The sequence below is a fragment of the Gymnoscopelus braueri genome (assembly GCF_963280865.1).
Source record: "Gymnoscopelus braueri genome assembly, chromosome: 9".
NCBI lineage: Eukaryota > Metazoa > Chordata > Actinopteri > Myctophiformes > Myctophidae > Gymnoscopelus > Gymnoscopelus braueri.
Window position 1 is genome coordinate 37028018 of NC_137610.1, and position 14838 is coordinate 37042855.

Genomic DNA, 14838 nt, shown 5'->3' on the forward strand with positions numbered 1-14838 from the left:
GTGTGTGTGTGTGTGTGTGTGTGTGTGTGTGTGTGTGTGTGTGCGCGCGTGTGCGTGTGCGTGTGTGTGTGTGTGTGTGTGTGTGTGGTGTGGTGTGCTGTGCGTGTGTGCGTGTGTTTGTGTTAGTCCAGAGAACTGGACTAATGACCACCAAATTTCCTGTATTTCTTCATTCCACTTATTTCACTCCCATAAGCTCAAATGTTAAAAGTCATTGACTTACACTATCCATTTTTTATGGGATAACACAATGTTTTGGTCATTAGACCATCAACAGGTCATTCAACAGGTTATATTAAAATAACCTGTTGAAGGTCTGACTAAAACGTGTTTTCCCATTTAAACTTTTTGCATTCTGAAGACAATGTGTCCGTTTTCTTTTACATTGATCAACTTGGTCTTCTCCTACACACCTGTCGCCTTTGTAGGTGTGCAGAAGTCTTGCTTCTTAAAAGTCATGGACTTATCATCTACATCTGATGTACAATTATGCTGTCAATTATGAGTCTGTAATTCCTGATCTGAATAAATGTATCTGATGCAAAAAGCTATTTTATAAAACCAAACATTAGGCCTACATGTGTCCTGATATAATATCTGCTGCAACATTAGTCATCACAAGGAAATACAATTTTAACACAAATGTGTTTATTCTCATAATTTGATTGTTATCTAGCACACACTATCATTATTCAGATATTTTTACATTTTCTAGTTTTTCCTTAACATTAATTCAAATGAGGCATGGCAAGCCATTTTAACATTTAGGCTAATCATGATAGGTTATAATGCTTTTGAATTGTCAAAATGATTTATTGACCAGTGAAAAAGTACTTTTCCACAAGAGAGAATTATTTTAAAGCAATTTTGACAGGTCATTGATGCATTTTGACATGTAATAAATACAATATTAAGTAATACAATTGTATTGGTCAAAAATACATCTTTATTTCAATAGTAGCCTATTAATTCCTTTCCAACTTTAATAATAATGATGATGATGAATAATAATACATTTAGGCTACATCTAGTCACATGAAAAGGGACTTGCATTTAAATCATTTTAAAGCAGCACCATGTAACTTTCCTCTTCTACCCCAGATTTAAGCCCGGTTTCCTGCTCAAGTGCAGACTTTTGTACCATTGAGCTATAATAGCCTGCTTGCTCGGGGGATATATTGAATCTTGACCATCAGGTGTCAAAATCGTGTGTCAGATCCTGATGACCTTTGACACGATGTAAATGTCTCAATAGAAGAGCAGTGAGTGAGACTAAATACAACAACCCCAATTGTATAAGTAATATTGTAATAACATACAGATTGGACAAAATTACATTTTTATTCATTAAAAAGAAAGTTACATAGTGAGGCTTTACCTTTAACAAGTGGAAAATGTCAAAACGTGTTTATGCGTAAAGACTACAACCCCTCCATTGTAGCGAAAGACTACAATCCCAGAAAGCACCACGCTGCGATTCTGCGCCTGCGCTGTTCGCGACGCGAGAGACACTGGTGGACTGTCTCTAACCGACATAGCGGGGGCAGCTGAGCACGGTTTTGGCTCGCGGTAAGTTTTTCTACTAAAACCTGCAATGGAATGGTGAATGAACCCATGTCCATATTTAAACTGCTATCGTTTCTCTAACATTTGAACCGGTATTACATGGCATAACTCCCTTGACAGAGTGGCCCCGGCATGAAGAGCTAGGACACGCCTATGTATGGCATTAGACATGGGCACCATGGGCCCGAGGAGAGGAGAGCAGAGGAGAGGAGAGGGAGCCCGGTCAGGGACAGCGGGAAAGGAGACATGAGCAACACTTGGAGTAGTAGTCGGGGGGATATTTTTAGAACACAGTCCCAAAGGCAAATTCGGAGTTAGCAATTTCTGACGATCCCATAGCGGCTATATGTGGTTGGTGTGAATCTCGATAGCCATCTTGAAGCTTAGCTAAATGAGTGTTAGCAAGCAGTGTTGCCAGGTTTTGCGAGAGAAACAAGCAAGCAGGTATATGAAAACAAACCCAAAAGAAGCGACTACTATGCTCTGTGAGCCCTACAAACCTATGCAGTGTCTATTTGAAAATAGCCGATCTACAAGTCGCGTTGTGAGCTTGTGGATCTGCTATTTAAAAACAATGTGAAAATTTGGGAATATTTTTTAAACGTAACACAAATCTTGTATGTGGGTCCCTGCTCCCTGGCATAAAATATTTTCAGATTGGGTTGGGACTAATATAAACGAAAACAAATTACGATAATTTGGGGGTCCTTGACATAAAGATGTTTGAGAACCACTGGTTTAACCAACATTAGGAAACCCAAGCCCAAACCCAAAATAAGCAACTACAAGCCCTAAAAACCGCACCCACCAATATTTACATACAAGGAACTTTACAGAAAAACAAGCCCAAAGTTGCTTGTAGTAAGCGGACATGGCAACACTGTTAGCAAGCTAGTGGTGTAGCTTGCTAGTCAGGTAGGCCTTCCAGTTATCGTAAATAGTGTGTGTGGTTACTCCCAATAACCCGGCGTGTATGTGCGATAAAGATATTGCTAAAGTTTGCAACTTGCTGGTGTTTTATGTCAGTCAAGCGCCGATCAACGCGTGGTGGTACGGAAATAACCGAAGCTCGCAGTCAGTGTGAATCTGCAAACATGGCAGAAAGTTCTCGCACTTAGTAGTTGTAAGCAAGCACATGACTTCTGCTGTCTGTCAGTCACCAGTCTGATCAGGGCAGGGATCATGATTCAGTGTTATAACAACGTACTAGAGTAAACAAGACAAATATACTATGTGTTTTGTATATGGTTTTGTTAACTAGTCGTTTTCTTGAATATGACAAGTGTATCAATCCACATGTCAGATTTAGTATTACAGTGCATATTTATCTAATCCAGTTGTTGTACAGTAACAGTGCACCCACCCGAGAATGATTGGCACCAGGCCACCAGTATGAGCTAAACAGGCTGTGAAAAAATGTCTTGCTGCTGTTAAGCCTTTTGGTCTAAAAGTCTCACCTTTTCGGTGAAGTAAAATAGTTGAAAGTAAAACAACTATGCTCACAGAAATATCCTTCTCCAAAACCCACACAAACAAATGTTCCAATTATATTTCACATTTATATTAAGTTCACCTGTTTGATTTGGAACTCTCAAATGGGCAATCAACTGTGACTTACTTACTTTTAAACTGGGGTGGGGAATATGAGGTGACACAGGCCTTTTGGGTGGGTATATATATGAGGTGACACAGGCCTTTTTAAACTGGGGTGGGTATAGCCCTAGAATGGCTGTGATATTGCATACATTTCATGTATTCCAAATACACAGCCAATGCTTAGTGATGCGCGGGTTGGGTTTTTTCATGACCCGCCACGGAACCCAACCCGCCTCGCGAACCCATATATAAATCTATGGCTCAACTCGCCCCGTGACCCGCGTGCCGGGTTGAGCCCCGTGGGTCGTACCTATAATTCTGTAAAATCATGGTTAGAAAATAATCCCCAAGTGTATTCAAACTGTTTTATTGTTATTATTATTATTATTCTTATTAGGAATAAAGACAAAACAAGAGCATGTGATTTTTTATTATTTTTTTGCGTGTGAGAGCGGCTGACCCGCTCACCCGCAGCCCGCATAATTGCCTCTGAAATTCTGACTCGACCCACCCGCAGCTAGATCTTTGCGGCATTAATATTTACCGTGCTGCGTGTGTACTCACTCAATAATGAATTCCAGATATTGTCCTCTAGTTTCATATCCATTTGAAAGTTCTGGCAGAAAACGTGTGTATAGTAAAATGTCTCCACTTTTCCACAAGCTGCACACGGACAACATTCTCTGTCAGCGACGAGGCCCAAAATTATTGCTGGACGGAACGGAACAAATGAAAACTTCCTTTGGGAAGCACAAATGTATGGGGCACACAATTGACAGATGTGATTAATTACCCCACACCAATCGCACCGCACCTGTCAATTGTGTGCCCCGTACATTTTTGCTTCCCAAACATAGACTGTTCCCAAAGGAAGTTTTCATATGTTCAGTCCAGCTGTCCTTTCGGGTCCGGCCCGTCACGGGCAGAGTTGTGGAAAAGTTGAGATATTTTACTTAACACACGTTTTCTGCCAGAACTTTCAAATGGATATGAAACTAGAGGACATATCTGATTCCAAGTCACAGGAATTAATTATTGGGGGAGTACACACGCAGCGCGGTAAAGATTAATGACGCGAAGATCAGGCTGCTACCCGGGCGGGCATGGTAGCGATCTATGGCTTTGTATTTGGAATTACATGAAATGTATGTAATATCACAGCCATTCGAGGGGCATGGGACTGTGAGCGATCGAGCTCTGGTCCGTAGAGTTATAATGTTCTCCTTAACGCTATGGAACTTTCTAACCGTTACCCGCACAGGCTGCGCAGCCTCTCGTCTTTAGTAAAAATAAAAAATACACTTTCGCTACTCACCAAAACAAAGACGTTTTTAAGATGTTGAAAGCCTACTTTCCTTAGTGGGAACACTCTGAGCCCCCCAACTCACACATAAAATACACTTTTTGGACAGAAAAGAAAATATTTCACCGGAAGGAAAACTTTTTTTAATTTACTCCCGGTCTGTGGAACTTCCTATTAACACATTGTTTTCCTTCCGGTGAAATATTTTCTCTTCTGGTCAAAAAGTGTATTTTAGACGTGAGGTGGCGGGCTCCGAGTGTTCCCACTAAGGAAAGTAGGCTTTCAACATCGAGTAGCGAAAGTGTATTTTTAATTTTTCACTAAAGACGAGAGGCTGCGCAGCCTGTGCTACCGCGGGTGTGCGCGGGCAACGGTTCGAAAGTACCATAGCTGGTCCATAGTGTTCTAACACTATGGACCAGAGCTGGAGCGATCTATGGCTGTGTATTGGAATACATGAAATGTATGTAATGTCACAGCCATTCTAGGGCTAGGTTGGGGGTATATATACAGTATATGAGGTGACACAGGCCACATTCACTTACTGATTCATCACGCAAACTCAACTTTATTGTCACAATTCTGGGGGTGCTCTGTATATCAAGTGGAGACTGTAGCAAATAAGAGTTTTAGTGGCTGGTATCCACTTTGATTGATTGAATACTTTATTTAGAAAGACATGGAAACAGTACATGGAAGTACAATTCACAATACAGGGTCCTCTAAACTAGATCGCTCATAAAAGAACAATGGCTTATTTAAAATGAGATCCCGTGCACTCAAATCATGATGACATTTAAGAAGACATACAAATATACACTACAATGCAGAACGTCATACAATCAGCTTACAGGTTACAGGTCATTAGTTAGCTTCTATGTGAGCCTGTTGTGTATTAGTACCATACACCTAAAAGGTAGCACAATGTCTCAGCACTACTTACTATTCAGGTACCTCTGGATAAGCATCAGCTCAATACTGTACATATACATACTGTATATATAACATTTTGTTTATCTACTCTCTTGCTTGTTTGAAAGCGTTTTGAATATATTGTTCTTGAACTTGACTTATCTCTCTTTTTCTTTGTATATTCCTACACTAACATTCTCTCTGTATCCCTGTCTACTCTCATCTCACCTTTCTGTCATTCTCCACAGTGCGTGTTGCTGGGTGAATCAGAATGGGGGACAAGCCTATTTGGGAGCAGATAGGATCCAGCTTTGTGCAACACTACTACCAGTTGTTTGACACTGACAGAACGCAGCTAGGAGCAATATATGTGAGTGATGTTCACTTTTTCCTTTTTTAATCAGAGCTTCACAAGACTTGCAGAACAAGACTCTGTTTGCCTGTTCAACTGATTCTTCTGATTCTGAAATTAGCTGAAGATTCAAGGTTCAAGTCCAAGTGTTGAAATCAGTCCAAGTGTTGAAAAAACTCGACTGCGAGTGTATTTAACTTACAATGCAAAATATATATAAATACAGCCATAAAATGACAATTCGTGGTAGAGCTCTTCACAGGTCCAAAATGACGGACCTGAACCCTATTGGACCCAGGAATTTTGTTCTGAGATGCGAGCGGACCTAGCCTGGAATCCAGACTGATTCGCTCCGTTTGGATTACTTTTTTTTTCTCACTTTGCTTCTCAGTCTGGCCAGGGTCCTATTTGACTCGTATTTCCAAATGTCACCAATTACGTAGGCAAGTCAGGAAGTAAGTGACTCGAGTTACTATACATTGAAGCACTGGCTTTTAACTGTCCTTTACTAGTTGACTGCGAGGTTGTGAACAGGATTCATGTTGGTACATGAATGCATGTGAAACCATGTTGCTTCTCATCATCATCATCACCATTCAATTCCAGCGCCAGGGGTTTGCCCACTGGTGTGTGGACGCTACCTCACTACTTGATCAATAAAAGAGCTTTTTTACAGAAAAGCTATACTGAGAAATGTAGTTAAGCCCAACAGTGGTCTCTACTGTCTTCCTTCGCCTCTCTCCAGTGTTTCCCCTAGGATGAAGTTGTAACAGTGGTGGTGAATATTTATATTACATTTATAGGAAACTTGTTTTCATTCAAATAGGAAATCATTGTCTATGAGATTGACAGGTGTTGCTGAGTCACGGTGGCCCTGTGGACCGCCTCCAGCTAAAACACTGAGTCTATCCATGAGGCTTCTGTCTTTTTATGCAAGATCGTTATGAAGATGGATCTTCCAAATGTTTATTTCACAGATGTTCTGGGTTGAATGCACAGACATAAAAAAAATTGTGCATTTTTATATAGCGCGTAGTGCTGCACGATTCTTGCTCAAATGTGAATCACGATTTTCCTCCATAAGAATTGAGATCACGATTCTCACACAATTCTCTTGTAAATATAAAAATATTAAAGGGATTGTAGGCGATTCAGAGATAAACAAAGAAAAAAAATCCAGCAGTTCGTTTCCCCGACCACCAGGGGGTGTCGCACGGAGGACTTCCATAGAGTTAAGGAGACTTCTAAACCGTCCATGCCGAATATAGGTTACTTTATTCGGATACAATTCGCGGAACTGCCCGCCCCTGCCGGTTCTCTGAATTTTTATTTTTAAATAGGCTCTTTCATGACAAATTGACCACATATATGAAGTTAAACAACTAAATTCTATCCAAACGCTGTCTGAAAAGTAAATTATGTGCATCAAAAACGAAGTTTGAGAGCATTTTAAAACCGAAAGTAAAAAGTCCACACGGACACGGACGCGCACGGATGCGCACATGCGTGCGTTAATTTACGGACCGGATACCCGGATGTGTAACCTAAATAGTAGGGAAAATACGGATTTCAGAAAGAGGAGTGTTTTTCAATGCAGGAAAACACCCCAGCATCATTATATAGTGGCTGATAGAGGGGAAAAAATGCAAAATATATATATATAGAGGTATTTTTCAAATATAGGCTTAATGTTGCCTGCAATCCCTTTAAGCAAAAAAAAACAACCTTTTTTTAATTTATTTTTTATTGAAAAAAAAATCGCCATAATTTAAAATCGAGATTGCATAGGTGTCTGAATCGAGATCACAAACTTTTTTTGATTAATTGTGCAGCACTAATAGCGCCTTCATCCAAAGCGCTGTGCACTGTGCATTACCTTCACCCATTCACACACACATTCACACACCGACAGCAGAGGAAACCATGCAAGCCACCAACCTGCCCACCAAGGAGGAGTTTGGGGTTCAGACTCATGAATTGGTCATTTTGCCGTGCCTTCTCAATATCAAGAGCACATAGGTAGTGAATACAGTAAATAACCTGTCCAACTCACTCACTACCTTTATTCTCACTCTCCTCTAGATTGATGCCTCATGCCTTACGTGGGAGGGACAGCAGTTCCAGGGAAAAGCGGCAATCGTCGAAAAACTTTCTGTGAGTTTATGTTGTATTCACCTTGGTATGTAAGTTAGCAATCTGGGAACCCATTGAACCCATGCTGCTGAATCTGTCTTGAGAGATTGGTAAGTTAGAGATACACAGGGAAAACATGGACATGATGTTGTGTGTCCAGTTTTAAATTCTCATTTTAAAGAGAGTGAGTTTGATAATGTTTAACTTACATAGCAGTTCTCAATATTTTGCAGCGTCTTTAGAGTAGTATGATTTTCTTCTTTTGAAAACCATGTTCCGCACTGGACCTCTCTGCAGGCCGCATTTTTCCCGCGGGTCGCGAGTTTGACGCCCCTGCTCTATATATTGGCTGCTTGTGTGCATGTCCTACTGTCCTACTGAGGACATTTGGCTAAAAGGAAATGGTGATCTTTGTACAGTTGGCCAAAGTGCTTCACATTGTTTGCACTGTTGTTGGGTGTTGATTGTTTGGAGTAGACCACAATGGAAACAAGCTTCGTTTTTTTTGTGATTTGATCGAAGTTTTTTAATGGTTGCGCAGTTTGGTTTTATTGATGCCAATACATTTATTCTATTCTATTCAATTGTACAAGAAAAAAATATATAAATCTGTAGGAGGATTATAAAAAATGGGTTTAGCAAAAATCTGCCTCGTGGTGGCGCTATAACAGGCCGATGTGAAAAATGTCAGGTTTTACTTGGCCTCCAAGTAATACAGTATGTGTGCAAAGTTTCACGCTGATCGGTCCAATGGTGCTGGAGATTAGCTGCTGACAGAAATCTGCCTGTTATATCGCCACCATGAGGCCGATTTGAAAAATGTAGGATGGCATTTCTTCCTTGTCCTAATCGGAATGTGCATGCAAAGTTTCATGGCAATCGGACACTGTGTTCAGGATTTGAGGCATTTTGTTCAAAACGGGCCACTCCTGCAAACTTTGGAAGCCAATCTTAGCCAAAAATTGAAAACATAGTCTCGGCCACACCTTCGACCTGGCGGAGACAAAATTACAAGAACAGTATAAATAGCGTGTGGCCGCAAAATAGAATACCTGTGTCAGTCATAACTGTGACTCTTTTAGGGCCATCATGAAACGGCAATTCCTATATTCAACTTATCCTATATTATCCTGTGTTTCTTCTGTTTTTGTTATGCATGTTCTAATTATTGTCTCCCCAAGACAAGTTTAAGGAATTGTGGTTTGAGATAAAAAGGATCTTTGTAAAATGTTTAAGTGTATTTTTCTATTACCGTCTATAACATTTATCAATTTCTTCTGTTTTTTTTTCATTGTTCCCTTTTTTGTCAGAGTCTACCCTTCGTAAAAATTGCTCACAGTATAACAGCACAAGACCACCAACCAACCCCAGACAGCTGCATCATGAGTATGGTTGTAGGACAGCTAAAAGTAAGCAGAACAGCTTTTTTCTCATTCTCCCACTAAAGCCTGATTTATACTTTATATTTGTGCTCTGGTGTCGCACCCTGAAAATAGCAGCTCACGTTGTGAGCTTGCAGAGCAGATTCTTCTATTTTCGGTTTGCGCAATGTGCAACAAAGTATAATTGAGGCTTAAGTCTTTCATTTCATGTGAAATTTAAATCTTGTCAGAGTAGGTGCAATTAGTTTTTTATTTGTACTCCAAGTTCCATCTCTAACCATAATGACCAGGAAAGTTCCATTTCTCAGAATCAGTGCTAATATTCATCCACCATTTTTAAGTTGAATTTAAACCATCCCATTCTCAAATTTGATGTGAACTTGTCTGTGTCTGTTTACAGGCAGATGAAGACCCCATAATGGGATTCCACCAGAGTTTCATCCTCAAGAACATTAACGACGCGTGGGTGTGCACCAACGACATGTTCAGGCTGGCACTACACAACTTTGGCTAAATCCTGCTCTGGTGGGCAGGGGTGGCCACGGTGGAGGGGGCAGTGTGAAAAGGAAGTGGGGGAGGAGGTTGGAGTGGAGTATAAGAAGTAGAGGGGACATCCATCCCTCCCTCCTCCCTGTCTCATTCACACCTGTTTGACAAACATCGGATTCTAGATGTCAATCACAGAACCTCATGTGGGTGGGCTTTCGAGCCACCCCAACCAATAGAAATGCAACATGTTGCTTGTGCTGAGAGCCGGCTGACCAATCAGACGCTCCTGTCTGCCCCTCCACTGATCTGCATGATGCTGGGAGAGCCCCCATTACACTCGAGCCAGACCAGGAAAACATTTACCAGCTTACTGATGCCATAACTCTTACTCCATTGTACCTAACTCTGCCCTGTTCTCTTCTTTACTTTATTCTGATCTGTTCTGCTTTGCTCTACCAATGATGACTCCACAGCTCTCATTTCAGTTCTGTTAGCACTATGGTGGACTGGTGTAGATCCATGTTCAGAGTCAACTTCTTCCGTTTCTACTTTCTAAAATATTGTAGGTACCCCTTTGTTGTTTTTAGCGTTCGTTTGAGTTTCACAACTAATTGTTAAGTTGTTTCCAAAAGGATTCATTACGTTTGCCATGGTTCATCTTGTCATGTTAGGTTTTGCTCTAGCAAACCAAAGAATCATGGAGGCCATGAGTTTTCACCTTGCTGTGTGATCAGCACTTATCCTGTGCTCTCTTTCTCTATCTCATTCTGTCGGTCTCTCTCTGGCAGTCAACATGGATACTACAGCCACGATACACAATAAAATCTGGACTTTTTCTTATTGGTGTGCAACTTGTTATTATTTCTGTATCTGATTATTTCACCTTGCTGTCCTAATTTCCATCTTGATGGGGCAGCCATAGCTGAATCGTTGGAGAGCCCGCTTAGGAAGGCAGGAAGCAAAAGGTCCCAGGTTTGATGCCACGCCTCGTGTCAAGGTGTCCATGAGCAATCCGCTCCTAACTGCTCCCAGAGGCGCTGCCCCCGTAGGGCCCACTGCTCCTGTTACTTAGGCTGGGTTAAATGCAGATACCTCATTTCACTGTATATGCAAATATACAGTGAAAAATCCTACAAAGGAGTGTAGACTATGTTATTGAATATTATCTAACTTTGTTGTTACGCAAGTGTTATAGCAAGCAAAGTCAGTGTTATTGTTAAAGGGGGAATTTAACAACTTGTCAATTTGGTGACTATTCTCTTGGAAGGTATGGGAATTAAAATGAACAGGTTGTTTTCATAAACCAGTTCATAGAAATCAGTCTGTTCTCCCAAACACATGATTAACCTGTGAAATATGAGATGGCCTGCATAGCTATCATCTACATGTGTACCTTAGTTAACTGTATTGCCCTTCAGGACTTTAACCCATCAACACTGGGAAAGTATGTGATTTTAGATTTTTGCGTTGGCTATTCAAAAATAGCAGATCTACAAGCTCACAGCGGGTCACTTTGTGCCGCGCGATTTAGAAGGCATTTGTAGAATTGGCCTCAGGTTGCAGTCACTCATGCAATTCACAACTGCAATCTAATTGCTCGGGCAGAGCCTGAGGCATTAATTTTGTTCTAAATGGGAGATTGAAATAAATGCAATTGATATTTGGGACAGTTTAGGTGAATGGGCAGTGGACAGTCGGGGTACAATTCTGAAAAGAACCAGGTAGGAACTAACGATTCACAAAACACGGGGCTTTGATGTTTCGGGGGTGAAACGTTGCGCGGACACAGCGGAAGTTTAGACGGTTGCTGGGGGTGAGAGAAGTGAGCACTGATTGCAGCATCGCACTGAAAAAGAAATACTTTCTCCCCTTTCTAACAACCCAGTTCCCCCCTTTCCCTCACCCATGGCTTCTAATTCTAACATCGACATGGAGGGTGCGACCCAGCACCTTCGGGACATCCTCAAGCTGGACCGCCCGGGGAACAGCGCCGGTAAGTTGGACCGGGAATGACAAGGAGGGACTGCGTCTGCAAGCCAGGCCCGCATCAGGCTAATAACATGCTAAGCAAATAGCTAGCTAGATGCTAACTTTGGCTAATAACATGCTAGCCAAATAGCTAGCTAAATGCTAACTTCGGCTAATAACATGCTAACTAAATAGCTAGCTAAAATGCTAATTTATACGTAGTCGCGCGAGCCTGTCACTCAAATAAACGTGACATACCGTAATTTTCAACTGACAAAAGTATCGTCGATACTTTTGTCATTTTGAGATATGTCATTTTTTATGTCGTGCGACGAATTATACTGTCCAGCTCTAATGGTAACTCAGCAAGCAGTGTTAATACGGCCATTGCTGCTATATGCTAACAGTTAGCACTGTTAGTCTAGGCGCCTCATGCCAGAAGACCGAGCTAGCATTGTTGCCAGGTTTCGTGAGAGAAATAAGCAACCAGGTCTATGAAAACAATGAAAAAGTCCAAAAGAAGCGACATGAACAATTTACATCAATCTATTAATCAGCTATTTGAAAAATAGCCGATCTACAAGCTCTCAACGCGATGCCACGCGTTGTGAACTTGTAGATACGCTTTTTTCAAAAACAATCTTGGGGAAAGGGTGACATTTATTGCCCCCCCCCCCCTTTTTTTTTAAAAACACTAATCTGGTATGGGGGAAATATTCATTTGGGGGTCTTTGACATGAAAATGTTTGAGAACCACTGGTTTAAACAACATTTGACTGCAAGCCCAAATAAGCAACTACAAGCAACTTTAAAGAAAAACAAGTCCAAAATCGCTTATAATAAGCAGACATGGCAACACTGCAAGCTAGTTCTCAGAGATGCGAAAGTAAATGTAGCCACTACTAGCCATCTAACTGTGTGAACACCACGCATCACTGTGAAATAATTGCCCTTGAACAACAAGTTTAAAGTTGTTGCCTGTGATCATTACGGTGCAGATTAATACAGGTTAGTTCATGTTGAAGTCATGAATTTGCCATTACGCAGCTAGCTTGTGGCTCAGTCTAATATCAGGGACGTGACGTCCAAAGCTACTGTTGATGTGAATACATTTAGCCGCCAGCAAATTAAATTGTCCTACAGACAATTGATCATCTTGGACCATGTGGTGCAGCTTGTGTGCATTCTTGTCTCAAAAGCAAGTTTGTTCGATGAGCCATATTAATGTGCATTCTGGAAATGTATGAATGTCCTAGTAGCACCTGGAAATAGCCTGGGCCTTCATAACTGCGCAGAAGGTCGGTCCACTTTAAAAACAGTGACAGCTTACCTTGAAACTAAACAAATGATCACTTGGCTGCAGAATATTTAACGCTAGTAAAATGGGATGCAAATGCAGATTTCAATAACCTGTTAACCTTCAAATTAAACTTTATGTACAGTGCACTCAAAAAACCGTAGTTAAAAAACAAAGTAATACATTCAAAGCAAGTTAGATATGTATAAACACAACAATAGAACACGTGTACGTATCCACTACATACATTTATAGGTGTATGTATAGAAGTTGTACCCAGTCATCCACATGTGTAGGAGACACAGACACACCTATGCACACAAGATGGGTAATGTGATAACATTTAGATTAAGCTCAGCTGAAGTGAGTCTTGATTTAAGACTTTAAAACCTTGATGGACCTAATATGGAGGGTAAGGTTATTCCAAAGCTGCTGGAGCGGCCACGGCAAAGGAATGTTTGTCACCCCTGGTTTTCAGTGGTTCTTGGTAATGCCAGTATAATGATTGGTCAGCTGACCTCAGAGCTCTGACAGGGTTATGGCGGTGTAGTATCACATAGTTAACCTTTCTATAGGGATACACAATTTCAAGTTCCTTTAGTCTGACTCAGAAGTTCAGATATTATTTAAAATAGTGGAATGGAATCAAACATTGTGAGTGTGTGTGTGTGGGGGGGCTGTTAATTTCTACTATAACCTAACCCTCGCATGTCTTTCTTTCTACAGAGCAGTCAAGCAACAACCAGAGAAAACCTTCCTTTAATGGAGAGTTGAACGGGCTGTTGGGACTGGGTCTAGGAGCAGCAGGCCTTCTAGGTCTTGGGGACAGGTCAATCATGGCTGAATCCACTTGTCCCAGTGCATCAGACTTAACCAACAGTCAGGAGAGTCAGATAATGTGAGTTAATGTCAAATCATAAATTCCAACCATATTCCTCTGTATGTAAAAACATGTCATTTTCTACTCCATATATCGTATGTAAACATAGACCATTTAGCTGTTAATTGTGTGATCTAGACGAGGGTTTGTCTGTATGTATGTTGGTCCCTTCAAAAGTAGATAAATCGCTACTCATGCCGCAACGTGCATGTCACAAAACAGAAGCACCTTTCTGGCCATGAAAGCTTGAAGTACCTGGTGATGTCAAAGTGATATTTTCTTCCCCTGGCAAATGTCTTACCTGCACTAACACTGACTGTTCTTCTTGTGAAGCATTTTTGTTGCTATTGGTTGGTGGAGTATATAAAGTTTGCTATTTTCGGTGTAATTCACATCTGATCTCATTAGTGTGTGTGGGTGTGTTTTTCTACTTAAGCTGCCTTTCTGGTGATGACGGATCCACCTGTATCTCCATTATCTCCAAAAACGTGGAGATTGTGGCCAGTCGAGACTCCAGTATTGACAGTAAAGCTCGAGGTAGCAGCAAGGTAAGACAGTGTTTGTTGTTGATACTATACATTCTAAGTGTTTTGATCTGCTAGAGCAGTGTATATCAACCCTGGCAAACGTCCCAATTTTGGGCCGGGGCTACTGCTGAGGTGTGCCGCGCCGTTTGAAGAAGGTTTGAAAAAACATCATTTTGAAAAAAAAAAAAAGTTTTTTTTTTTTTTTTTTTAACAATTATAATAATCAGACTTGCAAACAGCCCCGAGGTGAAAAGGGTGACAACATGCAGTTTTTTTTCGGGTCAGGTGTCACACTATTGCCCTATTTGGATTCAAAACGGCTAGTGGAAGCTGAAAAGCTACAAGTTTGCATGTCTGAATAATGCAAAAACAGAAATATTTGTTTGCATTTGCTTTTTTTCTCCCCCATATATTTTCATGATAAAAAAGTGCG

The 14838-nt window shown here is 41.0% G+C and overlaps 2 protein-coding genes across 7 annotated transcripts in view; both read left to right on the forward strand.

Annotated features, from left to right (window-relative positions):
* The first annotated feature begins 1481 nt into the window (after nucleotides 1-1481).
* Nucleotides 1482-10573, forward strand: nutf2 (nuclear transport factor 2). 3 transcript variants are annotated; one of them, XM_080437011.1, is made up of 5 exons: nucleotides 1482-1569; nucleotides 5626-5747; nucleotides 7812-7883; nucleotides 9173-9271; nucleotides 9645-10573. In XM_080437011.1, exons 2-5 carry the CDS (start codon nucleotides 5649-5651, stop codon nucleotides 9756-9758), a joined length of 384 nt encoding a protein of 127 aa, XP_080293137.1. In that variant the 5' UTR covers nucleotides 1482-1569; nucleotides 5626-5648; the 3' UTR covers nucleotides 9759-10573. The 3 variants fall into 3 exon arrangements, with proteins under 3 accessions (XP_080293137.1, XP_080293139.1, XP_080293138.1); XM_080437013.1 differs by lacking the exon at nucleotides 1482-1569 and adding an exon at nucleotides 1780-1917; XM_080437012.1 differs by lacking the exon at nucleotides 1482-1569 and adding an exon at nucleotides 1855-2010.
* A 972-nt stretch (nucleotides 10574-11545) lies between these two features.
* The window catches only part of edc4 (enhancer of mRNA decapping 4), a 37617-nt gene continuing 34324 nt past the window's right edge, over nucleotides 11546-14838 (forward strand). For all 4 annotated transcript variants that reach the window (XM_080438370.1, XM_080438373.1, XM_080438371.1 and 1 more), the window contains exons 1-3: nucleotides 11546-11726; nucleotides 13725-13896; nucleotides 14315-14426. In XM_080438370.1, coding sequence (XP_080294496.1) covers nucleotides 11639-11726; nucleotides 13725-13896; nucleotides 14315-14426 — 372 coding nt within the window. In that variant the 5' untranslated portion in view covers nucleotides 11546-11638. The remainder of the gene's footprint in view (nucleotides 11727-13724; nucleotides 13897-14314; nucleotides 14427-14838) is intronic.